General features: G+C 46.1%; 1 protein-coding gene across 1 annotated transcript in view; it reads right to left on the bottom strand.

Moving 5' to 3' along the window:
• Positions 1-2,266: 2,266 nt before the first annotated feature.
• LOC138642518 (gastrula zinc finger protein XlCGF26.1-like) overlaps positions 2,267-16,641 on the bottom strand; it is a 103,467-nt gene continuing 89,092 nt past the window's right edge. The window contains exon 7 of the mRNA XM_069730723.1: positions 2,267-2,541. Coding sequence (XP_069586824.1) covers positions 2,331-2,541 — 211 coding nt within the window. The 3' untranslated portion in view covers positions 2,267-2,330. The remainder of the gene's footprint in view (positions 2,542-16,641) is intronic.

The raw sequence follows: 16,641 nt of genomic DNA, 5'->3' as shown, positions 1-16,641 counted from the left end.
TGAGAATAACTGTTTAACTCCATATCAGCATGGGTTTATGAGAAATCGCTCCTGTCAAACCAATCTAATCAGTTTTTATGAAGAGGTAAGCTATAGGCTGGACCACGGTGAGTCATTGGACGTGGTATATCTCGATTTTTCCAAAGCGTTTGATACCGTGCCTCACAAGAGGTTGGTACACAAAATGAGAATGCTTGGTCTGGGGGAAATTGTGTGTAAATGGGTTAGTAACTGGCTTAGTGATAGAAAGCAGAGGGTGGTTATAAATGGTATAGTCTCTAACTGGGTCGCTGTGACCAGTGGGGTACCGCAGGGGTCAGTATTGGGACCTGTTCTCTTCAACATATTCATTAATGATCTGGTAGAAGGTTTACACAGTAAAATATCGATATTTGCAGATGGTACAAAACTATGTAAAGCAGTTAATACAAGAGAAGATAGTATTCTGCTACAGATGGATCTGGATAAGTTGGAAACTTGGGCTGAAAGGTGGCAGATGAGGTTTAACAATGATAAATGTAAGGTTATACACATGGGAAGAAGGAATCAATATCACCATTACACACTGAATGGGAAACCACTGGGTAAATCTGACAGGGAGAAGGACTTGGGGATCCTAGTTAATGATAAACTTACCTGGAGCAGCCAGTGCCAGGCAGCAGCTGCCAAGGCAAACAGGATCATGGGGTGCATTAAAAGAGGTCTGGATACACATAATGAGAGCATTATACTGCCTCTGTACAAATCCCTAGTTAGACCGCACATGGAGTACTGTGTCCAGTTTTGGGCACCGTTGCTCAGGAAGGATATAATGGAACTAGAGAGAGTACAAAGGAGGGCAACAAAATTAATAAAGGGGATGGGAGAACTACAATACCCAGATAGATTAGCGAAATTAGGATTATTTAGTCTAGAAAAAAGACGACTGAGGGGCGATCTAATAACCATGTATAAGTATATAAGGGGACAATACAAATATCTCGCTGAGGATCTGTTTATACCAAGGAAGGTGACGGGCACAAGGGGGCATTCTTTGCGTCTGGAGGAGAGAAGGTTTTTCCACCAACATAGAAGAGGATTCTTTACTGTTAGGGCAGTGAGAATCTGGAATTGCTTGCCTGAGGAGGTGGTGATGGCGAACTCAGTCGAGGGGTTCAAGAGAGGCCTGGATGTCTTCCTGGAGCAGAACAATATTGTATCATACAATTAGGTTCTGTAGAAGGACGTAGATCTGGGGATTTATTATGATGGAATATAGGCTGAACTGGATGGACAAATGTCTTTTTTCGGCCTTACTAACTATGTTACTATGTTACTATGACTTGTATTGGCGAGTTAGATCCAAGACTCAAGTTAAACTCAGACCACTCAGTCTGCAAAAATACACAGTCATGTGAAAAGTGCCATGGACTAATAGGTACGAGTTCAAATATAAGAAGAACTCTGATAGTACTTGTATGAGAAAAACTAATATCTGAATGAGCCCTAAAGAGGACCTGTAACTTTCCATAAACATGTATTATATGTTACCTGCTCTAAATGTCACTGTTCTCTTGAATCTGGTATTGTTTTATTTTTTGTTTGGCAGCTGTTCAGTTCTTGAGACATGGCCTCCTCTTCCTAGTGTGTACATCTACACTAGTTAGCCAAGGATTGGTGGCCTCTCACTACTCTCTATGTGAATCTTCATAAGGATCATGTTTGCTAGGCTAGCACATCTAGATTAACATACAGGGAAGAGGGGCCATATATATAAAAAAAAAAAAAAAAATAATGGCAAAATGACATTTAGACAGAGGAAACAATTCAATCATGGCAAGTGACACATCATCTTTACATTACAGCTTTCTTAACTCCTTAATGTCCCTAATTTTATTTCGATTTAAAAGGAGAAAACAGCCCACTACAATGACATAACTCATTAGCATAGATATTCTGTTTCTTCTAGGACCCAGCAGCTCTGCTATGTTGGCAGATACCCAGCAATTAAGTGATACCCAGGTCTTATATCAGCTGTGCCCATTCCACAGTACAACGCACTTATTGAGTGCCATGTTGCCGGTAAAATAGAAGCAGTAACAAATCACTTCTTTCTTCTTGTCCCCACAGTCCCCGGCTGTGTCTGAAAGCTGAGGAGACCTGACCTCACTTCTGATAGATTGCGGGAACAAAAGCTTTAGCCGTGCGATATATTTACAATATCATGGGTCCTTGTGAGGTTCATAAAGGTTGCAGTAAAACACATAAAAATACTTCAACACATTGCTGTAATAAAAAAAATATATTATAAAACAATGTGACCAAACAAAGTGCTATAGAATACAAAGATTTCATGTTTGGGTGATGGCTGCTGAGCCAGATATTTGGCAGCTGGTGGGAAGTTGCTTGCTGGATAGCTGGGGATCCTCGTTGGCATGATGTTTCTTGGTATGCTTGTGTAGCAATTGTTTGTCAGGAGTGGAATACTGACAAAGGCTACATTTGAACATTTCTCTTGTGTGGTGCCGACGTATGTGGAGGTCGAGACTTTTCTTCTGAATACTAAAAATAATATATTAAATAAAATACGTTAATAATGTTACTATGTTTTTGTTGAAGGTGGTATTACTAAAGCATTGCCTTTATATGAGATGATTAACATATATTACAAACAATCTTAAAAATTAATAAACTCACTTCAGACTTTCAAGAACATATTGAATCACTGGATGGCAAATATGACATGATATTTTCTCTCATGGCATCAAAGCTGTATCTAAGATGCTGAGCTGTGGGGTAAGCAGTTTTCCAGAATTTAATTCAGTATTTTCATGTAAAAAGTGGGTTAAATGCTTGCAGGACAGATGGCCCTGTTAGGAATGCTCTTACTCCAAACAGTGATCGAGAGGTCTACATTCATTTACAGAAACTCATATAGGAAGAATTGTCAATCACAAAGTGTGGGGGAAGTAAGACACATAGGCTTTCTGGACAGCAACCTATAATGAAAATACGAACAGAAATCATAGATATATATATATATAACCCCCTTTATAATATAGTGCTCTAAGGCAAAGTCACTTTAAATGAATGTGGATGGGCTATACATTTTAAAAATCACACAATTCATTCTCTCCCATCCTGCACCATCGTAAGACACCAAGAGAGGTATCATGGCTAACAGATAAATGCCAAGGTAAATCAAATATGGAATTTATCACTGTTGAAATGCTCATAGATTTCTAGTGTCATCCTAAAAGGAGACCTGTGGGATGTGAAAATGAAGATTTTTGGTATTCACGGTAAAATCTTTCTCGTAACCTTCATTGGGGTACACAGGAACCATGGGATAATGTTACCACCTGAAGGCTGACAGTAAGGCCGGGGTCACACTTGCGAGTGCAATGCGAGAAACTCGCAAGAGTCTCTCGCATCAATACCCGGCACTGATGCCGGCACTTGGGACCGGAGAGTGCACTGCATAGAAATACATGCAGCTGAACGCTCCGGTCCCGAGTGACGGCGGCAGTGCCAGGTATTGATGCGAGAGATACATGCAAGTTTCTCGCGTTGCACTCGCAAGTGTGACCCCGGCCTAAGACTACATCTTAGGAATAAAAAAATAGCTGACTCCTCTCTGCTAGGTTACGCCTAAGCAGCTGGCACACAGGTATTCAGTTATTGCAAATCAGTAGGAGCAGCAAAATCAAGAAAAGCGCCCCACCCTGAAAATGGAGGGTTCTGTGTCCCTTAATTAAGACTACAAAAAAAGATATCACGGTGATTACCAAAAATCTTATTTTTTTTTTTTTTATTGCTGCATTGGGGGACACAGGAAACGTGGAACGTCCTAAAGCTGTCCCTGCTGTCCAGTACTGCAGAAAGAAGAATAGCAATCTCTCGGATTAACACGCAAGCCCACTGCCACTTGTTGTACCCTTCTGCTAAGACTTGCATCCCTAGAAGCAAATTTTAGAGCTCCACAAAGATGTGGACAGAAGACCTTCTGTATTGGCAGATCAAAACCAGACAACACTGGTTGCCCTCGAGGTGGTCGGACATCTTCCAGAGAAAAAAAAACAACACTCTATAGGAAAGCCAAAATGGAGAGATATCTCTGATCAGTCCAAAAGAAAGTGAATGAAGGGCATCTAAGACTAGAATGAGGTCCCACAGATCTAGGGGGGGGCAATTCGGTGACACAGAGTTCTCCCTGCTCAGGCAAGCAGTCCTGATCAATGGTTTATAAGTCAAGTTCTGCTGGACCAGGATAGCCATGGCTGGAACCTGACCATTGGGAGTCAACCCAAGCTCAAGACAGACAAGCAAAAATTAAAAAGGTGGATATCGGTATAGGAGTGCTGCTGATTTGTTCTTAGGTGAGAATCTGAGACTTTCTAAATATAATGGTTTAAATGTGACATCTAAGGTCCTTGTTCCACAATTCCAGTCTAGCACACCTAATCTGAAAGGCACAAAGCCTTCTGAACTGTGGACTAAACAATTCCTGCTGGTAAATTAGATGACTAAGAAATTGGGTAGACAAGATCACCATTGGGAAAGGTTTATCTGGATGCTATGAGTGGTTTCGGGGCATCTCCAACAAAGAACGGGAGCTCTAGATGCAATCTGAAAAATCCTGAGTTTAGCAGGGAAAACTGGGGAAGGAAAATCCAGCCCTGAACGGGAAAGATCAAAATTCCTCTGGAATGTAGAAGAACCCAGACCAGTCACTTACAGAGGAAATAGGGATTTTTGTGCTACTCACCGTAAAATCCTTTTCTCCGAGACGCTCATTGGGGGACACAGGACTGTGGGTGTATGCTACTGCCGCCAGGAGGCTGACACTAAGTAAACATAAAAAAAAAAGTTTAGCTCCTCCTCTGCAGTATACACCTTGACACTGGCCGCAGGTGAACCCAGTTTAGTGCAAAAGCAGTAGGAGAGAAAAGGAAACATATCAACATTAATACAGAAAACAACATGTCTAGAAATAACCCCACTGACTGAACAAGTCAGAAGAAAAATGAAACAAAGAAAAGAGCCATCTGGCTAACAGGGAGGGAGCTGTGTCTCCCAATGAGCGTCTCGGAGAAAAGGATTTTACGGTGAGTAACACAAAAATCCCTATTTCTCCTTCGCCTCATTGGGGGACACAGGACTGTGGGATGTCCTAAAGCAGTCCCTGGGTGGGGAATTAAATCACTGGTATAACATCCAGGCATCTGCCGACTATAAGTGCGCTACCGCTGCCTGAAGAATCCTTCCACCCAGACTTGCATCTGTAGAAGTCTGAGTATGGACATTATAGTGTTTGGAAAAGGTATGCAAACTAGACCAGGTTGCGGCCTGGCAAATCTGTTCTGCTGAAGCATGGTGCCAAAGCGCCCAGGAAGCCCCCACTGCCCGAGTGGAAAGCGCTTTTATTCCGGCCGGAACGGCTACTCCCTTGATGCGGTAGGCCTCCTGAATAGCTGATCGTATCCACCTGGCCAAGGTTGATCTCGAGACCGCAAGACCCTTCCTGCGACCCTCAGGGAGGACAAACAGCACATCCGTCTGCTGAAAAGGTGCTGTCTGAGACACGTACCTTCTCAGCGCTTTCACTAGGTCTAACGTAGTGAGAGCTTTTTCCACACGGTGCGTTGGTGCCGGACAGAAAGAAGGCAAGACAATGTCCTCGTTAATGTAGAACGAAGAAACCACCTTTGGTAAAAAGGAAGGTGCTGGTCTGAGCACCACTTTATCCAGATGGAACCGTACAAAAGGAGCCCGACAGGATAGAGCAGCCAGCTCCGATACCCGTCTAATTGAAGTAAGCAAGAATACAACCTTCCAGGAAAGGTAAGTAAAAGAGATGTCCTGAAGGGGTTCAAAAGGAACTTCCTGCAAGGCACTTAAGACCAGATTAAGGTCCCAAGCATCCAGGGGGTTCTGTAAGGAGGAACCTTATGAGCTACTCCCTGTAGATTGATAGCGATCCTGCGCTGAAAAAGTACCGACAAGGCTGATATCTGTCTTCTAAGTGTACTCCGTGCAAGCCCTAAATCCAGGCCGGTCTGGAGAAACCCAAGAATGTTTGGGATGGAGAAACGTAGTGGAGGGAGCCCACGCCCTCTGCACCATGAAAGGAAAACCATCCAGGTGTGATGATAACTACGTGCAGAGACGGATTTCTGGGCGCTAATCTTGGTAGCAGCTACCTCTTAGGAAAACCCGGCCTGTGTTAGGATCCAAGATTCAATTTCCAGGCCGTTAAACACAGGGCCCCTAAGTTCTGGTGGTAGATCGGGCCCTGTGAAAGTAGATCTGGGTGGTCCGGAAGCCGCCACGGAGCTCCGGCGAGCAGCTGCACTAGGTCTGCGTACCATGACCGATGAGGCCAATCTGGAGCGACCAGGATAGCTGGAACTCATTCTGCCTTGACCTTTCTGATTACCTTTGGGAGCAGTGCTAGAGGGGGAGACAGATATGGGAGATGAAACTGGCCCCAAGGCAAAACTAACGTGTCCACAGCAATCGCCTGTGGATCTCGATATTGGGCGACAAACCTGGGTACTTTGTGAGAGATCAACGTGTGCACAACTCTAGAATGGTGCATGGGTAGGTTCCCAAACCATAGAATAACTAGTAACAAAACCCAGCACTCAACTTGTTGTGAAGAGGAAAATTAGATACTTTATTATATCCCAACGTACACTTCAAACCTGGGTACTTTGACATTCCTCCCGGAAGCCATCAGGTCTACGTCCGGGCTCCCCCAGAGTTGACATAGCTGCAGAAATACTTTGGGATGTAGAGACCATTCCCCAGACGCAAGATCCTGTCGACTGAGAAAATCCGCAGCCCAGTTTTTCTCGCCCGGGATGTGGACTGCCGAAATCACAGAGTGATTCCTCTTGGCCCAGCAGAGGACCTGTTTTACCTCGTGCATGGCTGCCCTGCTGCGGGTACCCCCTTGATGATTTATGTATGCCACCGCTGTAGCATTGTCCGATTGAATCCGGACAGAGCGGTCTGCCTGGAGATGATGGAAATGCTGCAACGCCATCCGAATTGCCCAAATCTCCAACAGATTGATCGGGAGGGTTGACTCCTGCGAGGACCAGCATCCCTGGGCTGTGTGGCGGTATAATGTCTGACCTGGAAAGATAGACGGCACCTGAGGTTGAGAGAGAATGGATTCCTGTCCCACGCTGATAACAGAGCATGCTGGAGAGGGCGAAGAAGACACTGCTTCTATTGTCGCCACCATTCTCCCCAAGACCCTCATTTAAAATCGAATTGTGTGATAGACTGGCCGGCGAAGGGTCTTCACCTCTTGCCGAAGTTTCAGGACCTTATCCCGAGGTAGGATTGTCAAGCCTTGTAAGGTGTTGAAAAACATCCCTAGAAAAGAAATTCTCCGGGATGGTACGAGGGGCAATTTTTCTCGGTTTACCAGCCACCCTAGACGAGAAAGAGTGTCTAGAGTAATGCTGACGTTTTCCTCGCAGGCCCGAAAAGACGGCCCCTTGATGAGGAGATCGTCTAAGTAAGGTAAAATGAGTATGCCCCGAGACTGCAGGATGGACACAACAGCCGCCATGACATTTGTGAACACTCTGGGGGTGGTGGCTAGCCCGAAAGGTAAGGCTGTGAACTGAAATCTTTCTTCCTTTGGAACTGGAATGATGACCCCGCGAAACCGAAGAGACTCTATAGAATTAAACAGGGCCTGTAACTGGGATTTTGAGCTGGGAAGGTGGGAAGGAAAGAACCGGCACGGAGGAAGGTTGACATACTCTATCTTGTATCCTGAAGATACCAGTTCTCTTACCCATCTGTCGTGAACCACAGTGAGCCAGGACTGGCGAAAAGAGAGTAGGCGGCCGCCTACTTTGTCGGCGGGGACCAGAGGCCGACTCCAGTCATTTGGCCGAAAACCTATGGGACCTAGATCCCCTTCCCCTCCCCTGAGATCGCATTCTTCCCAACGGGTTGGCCTTGTATGAGATCTGATGATCTCTGTCCTGATTGGGTCACCCTGGAGCAGCGGGATTTGACGTTGGAGTCCACCTGGTATTGCGAAAGGGCTTAAAGCGAGCCTGGAACTGACGACGAAAAGGCTGCTTAATCTTCTGCTGTGGAAGGAAATTGCTTTTTCCTCCTGTTGTATCAGAAATGAGCTGATCCAATTTTCTCCAAATAATCGGCCTCCTGGTAAGGAAGGGTTGTAAGAGATTTCTTAGAGGTAGAATCTGCTCGCCATGTTCTCAACCAAAGAGTCCTTCTGATGGCAATAGCGGTTGCTGCCGCTGAAGCCGCACAGCTTGCTGCGTCTAAACACGCATTGATCAGATAGCTCCCAGCCAGAGCTATTGATTTGATATCTCAGTCAACTCCACTGGAAGATCCCTCTCCTGAAGAGCCTTGGTCAAAGATTCTGACCAGGACATCATGGCCTTAGCTACCCACGTCGCCGCAAAAAAGGGCGAGAGAGCTGAACATGAAGCCTCAAAGACTGAACGAGCCAAACTATCAATAAGTCGATCAGTAGGATCCTTAATAGATGAGCCATTGGGAAGGGATAACAGTGTATTAGAGGCCAAACGAGAAACCGGGGGATCTACCGAAGTTGATTCTGCCCATTTTTTACGCAGCTCAGGAGCAAAAGGGTATGTAGCATTCAGAGCCTTTTGTCCCACAAAACAATTGTCTGGATGCTCCCTGTGACGTTGGACCAAGTCCTCAAACTCGGGGTGAGAAGCGAACACCCTATGAGACTGCTTGGCCCTTTTGAATGATATAGAAATGCAGCTAAGGTATATAGTAGAATAGGCCGTGTCTAAATCCTCTGGATCACAAATAGAATTAGCTATGGAGGATATCCCCTGTATAAAACATAACTTTTAATATATGTAATTAAAATACTCGGATCCTAACATACACATACATAGACACTAAACAATGTGCTCAAGTGAATCAGTGCTCAAGATAAAAAATTGGAGCGGTCTTACCAATTAGACGGACAAACAGAAAGAATCCCTCATGTTCTGTAAGGGAGGTGGTTCCAAAAAGGTAAACCTCAGACTAGAGGGTAGGGAAATAATGTGTCACTACTGTCTTCCCTGTAAACCCTCCAAAGAGCTCCTGTCCTGACAAGGACAGGCCCCAAGTAGATCCTGCTATGGACACCCACCAACCAAATAATGACTAAGATATCTCTCTTCTCCCAACGCGTTTCAACTCCGATAGAGGAGAATCATCAGGGGAGTTTATATAAAGTGCGAAGTAGCGACCAGTGGGTCTGTTAAATAGTCCAGAAAAAGTTCAATCACATGGAATCCGTACAGGTCCGTATAAGTCCGTGCTTCTATGGGTCCCGCAGTGGCAAGGAATCCCAATGCACAGTCCACAGGTGTAAACTGTGTCCGCAACGTGGAGTAAGTCCCTGCATACTGACCAAAGTAATCTCCTTATATAGCCCCATGCCTGTCAGCTGTGTGAAATTATCCCCCAAACAAAAGGCCGGTGTTACATACCCGGTCCTAGGTTGCGTCCATTATGGTACCGGGCGGTGAGTTAGTTCCGGCCGCTGAGACGCTTTTTACCGGAAGCAGCGCTGCCATATTGAGAGCGTCATACAATGCCCACCATATTGGTGAAGCCCAGCGCTTCCACTAACCGGAAGTAGCGACGCCATATTGAAAGCGTCACTTCCGCCCACCATATTGTTGGAGCCCAGCAGTCCCATTCACGGGAGAAACCTCCATATCGGCGAACATTACCACCGGCGGTGGCCACACACATCGGACACAGATGCTCCCATGCCCGAAAATCGCCGCACATGAGTATGTGTCGTTTTAGTCTGCGCCCTCTGTCCTCATCTTGTGTGTCTTTTATATAGTGGGCATGAACCTGTGGTGTGCAGGTCATTATCAATCTAGTGGTAAATGGTAACAAGATGGGCAAAAAAGAAGAAAAAGAGAGGGACAGACAAACAACGAGGGGTCAATATGAGGGGCAAACCAAGTAAAAATGAAAGTTAGGTCCTCAAGGAAAGACCCTTTCAGGGCTTGATTGGGAGGAAAATCCCAAACGGGACCCCCAATCCGTGTGTCCACTAAGAGTCGTAATAGGAAGTAGTGACACATTATTTCCCTACCCTCTAGTCTGAGGTTTACCTTTTTGGAACCACCTCCCTTACAGAACATGAGGGATTCTTTCTGTTTGTCCGTCTAATTGGTAAGACCGCTCCAATTTTTTATCTTGAGCACTGATTCACTTGAGCACATTGTTTAGTGTCTATGTATGTGTTTGTTAGGATCCGAGTATTTTAATTACATATATTAAAAGTTATGTTTTATACAGGGGATACCCTCTTGAATGATACCGTATGACCAGAGGTCAAGGTAGATTCGTCCTCTATACCCAGGGTCTGGTTGACAGCCTCGATTAGACTGTCTACTGACTCTTGGTAATCAGAGGCCTCTAGATTGAGGGATCCCTCAGAATCATAGTCCGAACCGAGTTCTCCGCTCTCCACTGGAGAAGGTGAACGAGAAGGGGAACTCCAGGAAGCAGATGCCCCTGATGGACCGGGAGACGCTGTGTGGGTTCGCTTTCCCCGCGTCTGCCTAGTGCGAGCTCGGCCCCTGCAGGCCAACGGCTCCTGAGAGTCGGAGACCTCTCAACGGCAGGTGAACTGCTGTCACTGGCCCCAGCCGGGGTCTGCAGGGACTCTATTGCCTTAGTTAGGGATGCCATAGACTGTGACAAGGACGTAACCCATTCCGGGGGAGAAACCACGGCTTCTACCTGTGTCATAGGGGAGGGCTCCTGAGTGCGTTCGGAGTTGCAGGCCTCACAGAGACGATTACTCTGGGCATGCGGAAAAGCGGACCGACAGACTACACACGCGGTATATAGCACTGTGTGAGATTTGGCCCTTCTAGACATGGTGCCCTGCAAATGCTATAATCAGGCGATCCAGATAGGCCGAAGTAATGCAGCACTTAATGCTGTCAGGCTGGGGGAAGTAGCACTTACCCCAGTCCTGTGTCCCCGTTTGTTCTGTGGAACGTGTCCCAGAGCGAAGAATCCGAGCTGCCTTTTTTGAAAAAGAGGGCCCCCACTAGTGGGCGGAACCGGAAACAGCAGCGTCTGCGGCCTAGAAGTGGCCAGTGCTTCGGCGAGGAGAGGGGGCGGAGCCGCCGCAAATGACGCGGCCGGAAGGGGCAGGGCTTCCGTTTGCGGCCTACTTCCTGCTAGAAGCCGGGGACTAAATTATCGGCGTAAACAGGAGACCGCGGCGCCACCACCGGCTGAAAAAGACTCCAGCCGCCATCACCGCCATACCGCAGGGACGCCAGGAAAGAAATGCAGACCTGTTCTCCAAACCCCCGGTGTGATGTGCGCTTCAGGAGCCCTCATAGCCCCCCCACAGGCAGCCCTTCTTGAATGCCGGCGCCCGCGTGAGGGGGCTGTGTAACCAAATAGACGGTGCAGGCACCCTAACTCCGTCTTCCTTTCTATATCAAGAGGAGAGGGACCGTCTGCCCCCCTTTATCACTGCTGTCTAGCATTGGTGATGCAGTGGGGGGCCGCACAGAAAATGCATACGCACCTGTACAGCCTAGGGTTTCATTACCTTAGGGTGGTCAGGGCTTAGTCCAGCAAGTCCCACGTCACGGGAGAGGATACATGGAGGCGACACTCCACGTGCTTGCCCGTTGATGGTTTGGAGAGATCGGACCCCTTCAATAGGGTCCGTCGCCCCTGTCTAACTTCCAAAAAAAAGGGTCCAGAAAGGTCTGGGAACCAGACGTGTGCCTCCTTCAGACACTAAGCATGAACTGGGTTCGCCTGTGGCCGGTGTCAAGGTGTATACTGTGGAGGAGCTAAACTTTTTTTTTTATGTTTACTTAGTGTCAGCCTCCTGGCGGCAGTAGCATACACCCACAGTCCTGTGTCCCCCAATGAGGCGAAGGAGAAAACTCTAGTGGAGGAGCTTTGACTACATCCAACAATTTTTGGGCACTTGCTGGCTTTGCATCAGAAACTGAATTTTTTATGTCACCCCACAAGTGTTCTATGGGATGAAGGTCCGGGGATTGGGCTGACCACTCCATAACCTTCATTTTGTTGAACTGAAACCAAAATTTTGCTTGTTTACTGGTGTGTTTTTGGTTGGTCTTGTTGAAACACCCATTTCAAAGGCATATCCTTTTCTGTGTAAGGCAACATGACATCTTCAAGTATTTTAATATATGCAAGCTGGCCCATGATCCCTGGTATTGCGGTAAACAGGTCCAGCATTGTAGTAAGAAAAACAAGCCCATATCATGATGCTTGCACCACCATGCTCCACTGTCCTTAGACAGTGCTGTGGCTGGAATGCAGAGTTTGGGGGTCTTCTGACGAACTGTCTGCAGACCATGGACCTAATTTTACTTTCATATGGCCATAAAATGCTTCTCCATTTCTCTTTAGGCCACCATGTTATTTAGCAAATTGTATCCGCTTAAATACTTTTTTTTTTTATTCTAACAGTGGGACTTTGCAGGAACTTCTTGCTAGGCTACGTTCACATTTGCGTTGTGCGCCGCTGCGTCGGCGACGCAACGCACAACGCAAATAAAAACGCACCAAAACATACGCAAAAACGCTGCGTTTTGCGACACATGCGTCCTTTTTTGCCGAAATTTGGACGCAAGAAAAATGCAACTTGTTGCGTTTTCTGCGCCCGACGCTTGCGGCAAACAAAAACGCATGCGTCGCACAACGCAGCACAACGCATGTCCATGCGTCCCCAATGTTAAATATAGGGGCGCATGACGCATGCGTCGCCGCTGCGTCGCCCAATGCAAACACGCAAAATGCTAATGTGAACGTAGCCTAAGAGATTAGCTTCACACATGCGTCTTCTAACTGTCACAGTACTCACGGATAACTTGAGACTGTCTTTGATCATCCTGGAGCAGATTGTTGGCTGAGCCTTTGCCATTCTTGTTATTCTTCCATCCATTCGAACGGTAGTCTTTATTTTTCTTCCAAGTCTCTCTGGCTTTGGCTTTCCATTTTAAAGCATTGGAGATGATTTTAGCAGAACAGCCTATCATTGTCTGCACTTCTTTATAAGTTTTATTCTCTCCAATCAACTTATTAATCAAAGTACACTGTTCTTCTGAATAATGTCTCGGACGACCCATATTTCTTAGGCTTTCAAAGAGAAATGCATGTACATGTCCTGGCTTCACCCTTAAATGTGGGCCACCTAATTCACACCTCTTACCTCACAAAATGATTGACATCACTAATTGAAATCCACACTGCTATTATTTTGAACACACCCCCTTTAAATTAATTATTCTAATACACAGACTCAAAAAAATGCAGATCATGAATCTAAGATACCATGAACACAGGATTCCTACAAGGTGGAAAGGTGGAGGTATGAGAGTGACCCGCCAGCATTCTGCACTGCAAAGCAAAAATGACTAGCTGACTAAGCCAGTCACCTCTGCCTCTAGAATTAGAGGAAGAGAAAAAGGTTAGTTCCTCACCTGCCTAATTAAGACTAAGGCTACTTTCACACTTGCGTCATTTGGCCTCCGTCGCAATGTGTTGTTTTGGGAAAAAACGCATCCTACAAATGTGCCCGCAGGATGCGCTTTCTTCCCATACTTGTATTGCCGAAGGATCGCGACGTATGGCCATACGTCGCATCCATCGTGCACTGGATGTGTCGTGTTTTGGTGGACCGTCGTCACGAAAAAATGTTCAAGGGAACATTTTTTCATACGTCGGGTCCTGCATTTCCTACCGGGCATGCGCGGCCGGAACACCGCCCCCCTCCTCCCCGGGACTTTAGAATGGGCAGCGGATTCATTGAAAAACTGCATCCGCTGCCCACGTTGTGCTGAATTTTCACAACGTCCGTCGGTACGACGTGCCGACACTTAGCGACGGCCCCGTACCGACGGAAGTGTGAAAGAAGCCTAAGACAATTATCCTACTCAGACTCATGTCTGCCTCTAATTGACACCAGGCTAAACTGAATAACTGAGCATTGGCTGACGATGTAGCCTGGTGAGGAGGAGTCAACTTTTTTCCTAAGATATATTCTTAGTGTCTGTTTCCAGGTGGCAGCATATTATCCCATGGTTCCCGTGTCCCCCCGAGAAACATTCACATGGTTACTTCAAAATCAATTCACTATAGAGTGTGTAGAATATGTGTAGCAAACTTGTACTGGCTTTACTCTCCAAAAAGCTCTGAAAAGATTTCTTGATCTGACTCCCCAACAGAAGCCGATTATGTGAGTAAACCTTAAATGAGTTGCGCAATACTTAATATTGATGGCCTGTCCTTAGGATACGTCATCACGTTTGTTTTGGTGGTGGCGCAACACCTGGCACACCTGTGATCAGTTGTGCACGGTGCCGGCCAAGACTGGAAGTGATTAATTGCAGAGCAGAACTACACAAGTTCTGTCAACTCTATAGTGGTCACAGTAGGGTGCTGTAGTTCCACTCCTATTTAAATAAATAGGTGTGGATGTGCAGTACCCGGCGACAGCCACTAGATAGTTGATGGAGTTTTGTAGTTCCGCTCAGCAAGTGAGGGCAAAACAGTTGATAATTGAGGGTGCCTTGTGTCACATCTTAAAGGGACACTGTCACCTGAATTTGGAGGGAACAATCTTCAGCCATGGAGGCGGGATTTTTGGGTGTTTGATTCACCCTTTCCTTACCCGCTGGCTGCATGCTGGCCGCAATATTGGATTGAAGTTCATTCTCTGTCCTCCTTAGTACACGCCTGCGCAAGGCAAGATTGCTGATATTTATCCTATGGATAGGCCATCAATATAAACCTATTTAAAGCAGACCATAAAAATACATCTAGTATGAAATAAGTTCATTTGTTGTTTGAATGCTGCACAATGTCACAAGTCTCACTCACACAGCACAGAAGTAGGAAGTCTCTACAGCTGTCAAACAGTGAAACAGTGGGGAGTAAAGATGGGCAAACCCGTGGATGTTCTGGTCCGGCTGAACATTTAAAAAAAGTTTAGTTGGGGTACTAGAACGGTACGTGAACTCGAATCCGGACCCCATTCAAATGAATGGGAGGCCCGAACAACTGGTGTTTCCCATGCTGTCATCTATGCGACAGCGCGAGAAACACTGGATCTGATCGGCTCTGTCATACAGATGACAGCGTGAGCCAGCAGCTGTGACCGGCGGTAAAAACTTTACCACCGGTGACAGGCGTTGGCTGATGAGAGTATTACTCTGATTATCCTGTGCCTGTGCAATAAATATAAATAAATAACAGTAATAATAATAACAATAAAAAAAAGATGCGGGATCTGAATAGTCATAGGACAGATATGGATAATCTTCTCGTCGGACAGGTGAAGAATATGATGTTTTATTATTTTTTTTAAATAAATAGGTAAAAGAGTGTGTGGAATTTTATTTCAAATAATGAACTTTATTCTTGCTGTGTCTTTATTACAATCTGACTGCGGTTAGTAATGGGGGCATCTTACACGCGCCCCTCCATTACTAACCTGTGGGCTTGATGTCAGCTGATATTACAAAGCTGACATCAACCCCACAACTATTACTCCACATGCTACAGAACCAGGAAAAGTGGGAAGAGCCGGGCAAAACACCAGAATTGGCACATCTAATAGATGCACCTTTTCTGAGGCAGCTGCAGGCTACCATTTTTAGGTTGGGGAGGGGCCATATTCATGGCCTCTTACAAGTCTAAGAATACCAGCTCCCAGCTGCCTGCTTAAGCTTGGCTGGTTGTAAAAAAAATGGGGGACCTTATTTATTTAAATTATTTATTTGAACAATTTAAAAGAATGGTGTGGGGACTCCTCTATCTATATATATAATTGCCTAAGGGGTACTTCAGTCTGTTTCTAACTTCCGTCTGTCGCGGAAATCCCGGGTCGCTGATTTCCCCTCCTGTCAGTGCCCCCTCCATTCTCCCCTCCAGTCAGCGGCCACATAGGGTTGTAGCAGTCCGTTACATGGAGTGCGTTACACCACGACATAACACGGTGTAACGCAGTCCGCTAATGCTGCTATTAACCCTATGTGACCAACTTTTTACTATTGATGCTGCCTATGCAGCATCAATAGTAAAAAGATCTAATGTTAAAAATTAAAAAAAATAAAAAATCATTACATTCTCACCTTCCGGCACCTTTCCCGCTTCTCGCGATGCTCCGGTCCCAAGAATGCACTGCGGCAATGACTCGACATCACGTAGCGGTCTCGCGAGATGAAGACGTAGCGGTCTCGCGAGACAGCCACTTAATCACGCGTTATTGCCGCAATGCATTCTTGGGACCGGAGCGTCACGAGGAGCATCGCTAAACGCCTGGGCTGAATCCGGGGGCCAACGGAAGGTGAGTATATAACTATTTTTTATTTTACGTCTTTTTTTAACAGGGATATGGTGCCCACATTGCTATATACTACGTGGGCTGTGTTAGATACTACGTGGGCTGTTATATACTGCGTGGCCTGTGTTATATACTACGTCTCTGTGCTATATACTATGTGGCTGTGCTATATACTATGTGGCTGTGCAATATACTGCGTAGCTGGGCAATATACTACGTGGGCTGTGTTATATACTACGTGGGCTGTGTTA

This window comes from Ranitomeya imitator, chromosome 6 (assembly GCF_032444005.1).
Source record: "Ranitomeya imitator isolate aRanImi1 chromosome 6, aRanImi1.pri, whole genome shotgun sequence".
NCBI classification, from domain to species: domain Eukaryota; kingdom Metazoa; phylum Chordata; class Amphibia; order Anura; family Dendrobatidae; genus Ranitomeya; species Ranitomeya imitator.
Note: the sequence above shows the minus strand (reverse complement) of the source record. Positions and strands in the feature narration are given on the sequence as shown.